The sequence below is a fragment of the Chanos chanos genome, chromosome 7 (genome assembly GCF_902362185.1).
Source record: "Chanos chanos chromosome 7, fChaCha1.1, whole genome shotgun sequence".
Classification (NCBI taxonomy): Eukaryota; Metazoa; Chordata; class Actinopteri; order Gonorynchiformes; family Chanidae; genus Chanos; species Chanos chanos.
In genome coordinates, this window is record NC_044501.1 from 1,123,107 (window position 1) to 1,130,606 (window position 7,500).

Here is a 7,500-nt window from a genome sequence, read left to right on the forward strand (position 1 = left end):
TTGTGTGAGTGTTTGTGAGTGTGTGTGTGTGTGTGTGTGTATGTGTACGAGAGTGCATGTTCAGATTAAGGTAGTCTCCAACAAAATGTAGAGTTGGCTTGTTTCCATGGAGACGGAGCGGCCACAGATGTGGGTCAGAATGACTTGTGTGATGTATCATGCCTGGGAGACCAGCTCTGCTGCTCATGTCTGCATCTCTGGCACATTTTAATATCGTACCCTGAACCAATCAGATTGCATTACAGACGCTATAGCTGGGATGGGCGTGGCTGACCTTGTCCTTGAAATGGGTGGAGCTTGCACAGGCACAAGATCGATGACAGAGGTCGTGACCTGTGGCTTATGAACAGTACGTGACTGTATTAAGAATTTTTTTGTCATCATCTGACCTTTATACATCTACTGAAACAATTTCTCAAATTTACAGTTACGGTTAAAATTATTTTTAAAGTCATACATGTAGAGGTGTCAGAGTAATGTGTAATATTATGTAAAATAGCTTTAAAAAAAGTTTAAATGTGGCAGGACATGTACCTCGCTGACCAAATCTGTGACAGCTAAGTGAGGTCCAATCAATTATCCTTATAATCAGAACATTAGGTCCAATCAATTATCCTTATGATCAGAACATTATATCCAATCAATTATCCTTATAATCAGAACATTATGTCCAATCAATTATCCTCATAATCAGAACATTATATCCAATCAATTATCTTCATAATCAGAACATTATATCCAATCAGTTATCCTTATAATCAGAACATTATATCTGATCAATTATCCTTATAATCAGAACATTATGTCCGATCAATTATCCTTATGATCAGAACATTATGTCTGATCAATTATCCTTATAATCAGAACATTATGTCCAATCAATTATCCTTATAATCTGAACATTATGTCCAATCAATTATCTTCATAATCAGAACATTATATCCAATCAATTATCCTTATAATCTGAACATTATGTCTGATCAATTATCCTTATAATGGGCGGCACGGTGGCGCAGTGGGTAGCACTGTTGCCTCACAGCAAAAAGGTCTCGGGTTTGATTCCCAGGGTCCTTTCTGTGTGGAGTTTGCATGTTCTCCCCGTGTCTGTGTGGGTTTCCTCCCATAGTCCAAAGACATGCAGGTTAGGTGAACTGGAGACACTAAAATTGCCCCCGGGTATGAATGTGTTTGTCTGTGTGTCTGCCCTGCGATGGACTGGCGACCTGTCCAGGGTGTTATATCTTATAATCAGAACATTATGTCCGATCAATTATCCATATAATCAGAACATTATGTCCAATCAATTATCAACATAATCAGAACATTATATCTAATCAGTTATCCTTATAATCAGAACATTATATCTAATCAGTTATCCTCATAATCTGAACATTATATCTAATCAGTTATCCTCATAATCAGAACATTACATCTAATCAGTTTTCAGGCTGCATTACACTTATTAATTAGTAATTATTAGTAATGTTTTTTCTGGGGGAGGCTGGGGGGGGGGGCTTACTCTAACTCTAAGGGCAGGGTGTGTGTCACACCTGGGGGAGGAGTCTGTTTCTCTCTGTGTTTATGGTTGTGGCTTACCCGGTTATCCGAACTTGGAATCATGGCATCCATCATCCAAGAACCGAACCTGGATCCAGAGGACCTGACGGTGATTGGGTTACTGATACCAGTTAATCTGCCACAGCCTAGAGAGCACACACACACACACACACACATTATATCACCCATGTGCACATACACTCAAACACACACACACACACACACACACACAGACACATTATATCACCCATGTGCACATACACTCAAACACACACACACACACACACACACACATTATATCACCCATGTGCACATACACTCAAACACACACACACACACACACACATCATATCACCCATGTGCACATACACTCAAACACACACACACACACACACACACACACATTATATCACCCATGTGCACATACACTCAAACACACACACACACACACACACACACACAAATTATATCACCCATGTGCACATAAGGCGCTTTCGCACCGAACAGTTCTAGGGTCTAATTCGATAGGAACTACCCCCTGTGGAGCTTCCCCTAGAACTACATTCGTTCTAGGGCCTTTTTTCTGTTTGCTTTCGCACCGCCAGTAGGAACGCTGAAGTGACGTAAGCCGGCCGACGGTATAGCAGCTAAGAGCTGTTGTTTACGACTAACCAGGATAGCTGCACATTTTGAAGTACAAATTTAATGACTTTTAAGACCTTTTAAATACCTCCAAAAGGAAAAAAAGAACCATTACTGCGGCAAAAGAAATCGACAAACTAGACTACAGTATACGCAATGAGTTTTATTGAATTTGAATGACAGAAATATTGATTGCACATTAGATAACCTATAACTGCCTTCTCATTAACGAAAATAAAACTGTATGGCGATAGACCCAGTCCAATGGAGAAAATAATTTCCCAATGCATTTATGCATTTACCACCGCAGTAGCAGTGAATGACTTGATGGGCATAGTACTTTTCGGGTGCTAGCATAGCGCTTGTGCCTGACCCTTGCTCGCGGCATCGTGTTTTTTTTTTCCCCTTTTTCCCCGCCGCAGCCCTCAAATCGTAAGCTGGACAAACACATTCTTATTTTAGGTTAAAATGCGGATCACAGCCACACAAGCGGACACACAAGCACCTACCGAAGCGGAGTGTACGCTACCTCCTCAATGTACAAATATACATTGGACGTTGCAAAATGGTCATTTTTGGGGGATATAAAATACCGGTAAAATAAAACATAAAAACTATGCGCCCCCTCCTACAATTCCAGACATTTTGAGACATGAATATCAAAAGCTAAATGAAATACGTTCTAAGACTTTATATTTTGCACGGATCTTTAAAAATGGCGGTTGCAATCATCGTATACCTGCGTCTGGGCCAATGGCTGTACACCTACGTCACAAGGTACCTATTGTGCTTGCAAAAGTACCTACCCTGGAGTAGGGGCTAAAAAAGCCCCTCAAAACGGCGTTCTTAGAACTAAAATCGTTCTAAGTTCCTGCGGTGCGAACACGCCAAAAAGGGGGTACTTTCTCCAACAGTTCTAAGAACTATGAAAAGTTCCTCCGGTGCGAAAGCGCCTATACACTCACACACACACAGAAGAAGTCCACACTAATCTGGTATGAAGATGGTGGTATTTAGTATTTACCCAGTTTGTTCATGCAGGCCTGAAGTCTGGTCTGCAACACGATAACTCTGTGCTGAAGCTCTTCATAATCATACTGTCCCAGTTCGTCATGGAGCTCAGACAAGGCAAGGCTCAGATTCCCAACCTGCTCCTTAAGGTACACCACAACTCCCACATCATCCCGGTACTGGGCCAACACCGACCGCACCAGCAACAGCTGGGACACACTCCTCCTCAGCTCCTTACAGACAGAGAGACAGACAGACAGACATGGACCGTGAGACAGACAGAGAGAGACAGACACAGACAGAGAGAGACAGACAGAGAAAGATGGATAGTGAGACAGACAGGAAGACACAGAAATAGAGAGAGACAGACACAGACACAGATAGAAGGAGACATAGATCGAGAGAGAAAGATACGGAGTGGGAGACAGACACATAGAGACACGTACCGAGACAGACCAAAGTTTCTTGCTAACCAACGCACGCCCTAAACATCAACTATCTTTAAAAGTATTCTTTTTATTTTGAGGTATCTTTATTCATGATTTCCAAAATGATTGTTTATGATTTAAATGATGATTAATTAGATGATTTATTAAATGATTTATTAGTATAGTATATAACGTACATTTTTATACTGATAAACAGCCAACTTCTCGCCATTTAAGACGCTAATACTCCTTAGTATTTCTCTCCTGTCTCTGTGTGTGTGCGTGCGTGTGTGTGTGTGTGTGTGTGTGCGTGTGTGTGTGTGTGTGTGTGTGTGTATGTGTGTGCGTGTGTGTGTGTGTGTGTGTATGTGTGTGCGTGTGTATGTGTGTGTGTGTGTATGTGTGTGCGTGTGTGTATGTGTGTTCGTGTGCGTGTGCGTGTGTGTGTTTGTGTGTGTGTGTGTGTGTATGTGTGTGCGTGTGTGTGTGTGTGTGTGTGTGTGTATGTGTGTGCTCATATTCAGAAAGACAGCTGGGGATTTTTGTCTGAGAAAGTGGAAAACGCAAACACCGACTAAAGGATTTCTCATCACAAACAGGGTCTCCTCTCTCTCTCTCTCTCTCTCTCTCTCTCCTCTCTCTCTCTCTCTCTCTCTCTCTCTCTCTCTCTCTGTCTCTCTCTCTCTCTCTCTCTCTCTCTCTCTCTCTCTCTCTCTCTGTCTCTCTCTCTCTCTCTCTCTCTCTCTCTCTCTCTTGTTTACCTTTGAGCATTGAGAAGCGATTTTTTTGGGTTTAAGAAAGGCTGACAGGCAGACAACTGAGAATGAAATGAATTCCAACACATGCACGCATACAAACACAGTTACAAATACAGTTTGTATGTGTGTGCGTGTGTGCAAGTGGGTGCATGTGTGTGTGTGTGTGTGTGTGCATGTTTGTGTATCTGTGGTGTGTGTGTGTGTGTGTGAGTGTGTGTGCGCATATGTGTGTGCATGTGTGTGTGCATGTTTGTATCTATGGTGTGTGTGTGCATGTGTTTGTGTATCTGTGGTGTGTGTGTGTGTTTGTGTATCTGTGGTGTGTATGTATGTGTTTGTGTGTGTGCACGTGCATGTGTATGTTTGTATGTGTATCTGTGGTGTGTATGTTTGTATGTGTATGTGTGTGTGCGTGTGTGTGTGTGTGTGTGTACCTGGAGGCCTTTGGTGCTCAGGCTGTGTGCGTGTGTGTGTGTGTGTGTACCTGGAGGCCTTTGGCGCTCAGGCGGTGTGTGTATGTGTGTGTGTGTGTGTGTGTGTACCTGGAGGCCTTTGGTGCTCAGGCGGTGTGTGTGTGTGTGTGTGTGTGTGTGTGTGTGTACCTGGAGGCCTTTGGTGCTCAGGCGGTGTGTGTGTGTGTGTGTGTGTGTGTGTGTGCGTGCGTGTGTGTGTGTGTGTACCTGGAGGCCTTTGGTGCTCAGGCTGTGTGGGTTACTGTGTGCTGTCCTGACCCTGGTCTCTGTGGCTCTGAGTTTGGTCTCTGCATCTCTCACATACTGCAGGTCTCTCACAGTCCTCAGATCCAACAGCTCCATCCACTGTGATACGTTCTGCACCTGAACCCACACACACACACACACATCATATTATCCTGCACCTCAACACACACACACACACACACACAAACATCATATTGTCCTGCACCTCAACACACACACACACACACACACACACACACACACACAAACATCATATTGTCCTGCACCTCAACACACACACACACACACAAACATCATATTATCCTGCCATTGGTGTAGACAAGTCACAGTAAATGGGTCAACACCAGAATAAGACCAAGAGCTAATTCCACTCATCCGTCACCATTAGGGACGTCATAATATGAAGATACCAGAATTCAGTGAAACTTCACAATTCATGATACCTGATCCGATACCACGATAAAAAACTGTGTGTCCTTTGTGTAAGAAACACTCAGTATATACGTAACTAATAAACAATAGAACTGCGGTGTGTAGCCCTCAAGCCCATGAATGAATGTTTGGCTTCCATGAAAACATACAGTAAAATTGTCAGTGGGCGGACGAGGAACTCCAACCTGCCGCTGCCTTCCCACCAATCAGATCAGAAATGCAAATCATGACCGTCTGACGCTGCCTTCCCACCAATCAGATCAGAAATGCAAATCATGACCGTCTGACGCTGCCTTCCCACCAATCAGATCAGAAATGCAAATCATGACCGTCTGACGCTGCCTTCCCACCAATCAGATCAGAAATGCAAATCATGACCGTCTGACATGAGCAGCTAATAAACTGAATTTCAACTGGAAAGTGAATAGTTGGTAAGAGATCATTGTACTAGTATGACATGAATGTTGACTTGTATTTTTTTGTCGCAAAACGATTTTGTTAAGTTGCTGTTTGAGCAATAAATTCATTATTAAAGAGAAAGGGAGGCCAGATATTGCCATAGTGCAAAAAAAACAGCCGCAAAGTAAGAACTTTCTCCACCCTATGCTAAGAGTGTGTGGTTAACTGCTAGCATGACATTCACGTCACGGGGCTGTACTTTTTATTAGGTACACACACCTACACCTACACGCGCACACACACCTACACGCCCACACACACACACACACACACACACACACACACACACACACACACACATACACACACACACACACACACACACCTACACACACACACACCTACACGCACACACACCTACACGCACACACACACACACACACACCTACACGCGCACACACACCTACACGCGCACACACACCTACACGCACACACACACACACACACACACACGCACACACACCTACACGCGCACACACATACAAACATACACACCACAGATTTTTAAAATTATTTTTATACTTTTGGCCGTGCGTGCTGTTTGAGAGGACAGCTGCATGTGCTGGGTTACCACAGGGTTTGAACTGATTAGACAGACCGTAACTGTAAACTGATTAGACCGTAACTGTGAACTGATTAGACCATAACTGTGAACTGATTAGACCATAACTGTGAACTGATTAGACCATAACTGTGAACATAACTGTGAACTGATTAGATCGTAACTGTGAACTGATTAGACCATAACTGTGACCATAACTGTGAACTGATTAGACTGTAACTGTAAACTGATTAGACTGTAACTGTGAACTGATTAGACCATAACTGTGAAAGCAGTAGCCTCATATTTAGACCACACAACCGTTGTTCAGCTTCCTCTGTCGAAATCTCCACGCGCCGCTACGGCCAAGCGGTCCAAACAACGAGGACAAAAAAAACTTAACCAAATCCTCTGTTGTGGTTCATGCTTTGACTTTTCTCAAGGGCACAGCCTCGGGAAACCATGCGGTTATGTAAGAGGATATTCAATACTGTTCTGGGTTTTAATTAGTGGTCCAACACGGTCTATGTCTATCAAAACCCGTGAAAACAAGTTTTCGAATGGGCTATCCTGCAATCACACAGGAACGAGAAAAAGACACTATGTTCTTGTGGAGCTTTTTACCGAGAAAAATACCCCGGAATTCTCCCTCGAGTCTTATGAATACGACACGTCCCGTTAGGGCGCTCTTACGAGCCAAACACAGTGCTTCCTCACAGAAACATTTGGGCAGCACCACCTGCTCCGCCACACCCCGCCCCCGGTCTTCAGAGTCCTCCACTCACGCCTCAGCACCTGCTCGCGTGCGTAAAACCCCTTGGCCATCTCTTCACTGCCCTCAAAAGAGGCAGCGGTTTATCTCTGAGACGCTGAAACAGGATTTATTTATTTTTGATTGATGAACAGGATTATTAATTTTACAAATAAAGCTGCACAAGTAAATTACGGACCTT

General features: G+C 43.5%; 1 protein-coding gene across 1 annotated transcript in view; it reads right to left on the minus strand.

The window, feature by feature from the left end:
• The window catches only part of olfm2b (olfactomedin 2b), a 32,333-nt gene that overhangs the window by 7,005 nt on the left and 17,828 nt on the right, over positions 1–7,500 (minus strand). The window contains exons 3-5 of the mRNA XM_030780302.1: positions 5,077–5,232; positions 3,224–3,443; positions 1,597–1,703 (exon numbers count right to left, since the gene is read on the minus strand). Of these exons, the coding sequence (XP_030636162.1) occupies positions 1,597–1,703; positions 3,224–3,443; positions 5,077–5,232 (483 nt within the window). The remainder of the gene's footprint in view (positions 1–1,596; positions 1,704–3,223; positions 3,444–5,076; positions 5,233–7,500) is intronic.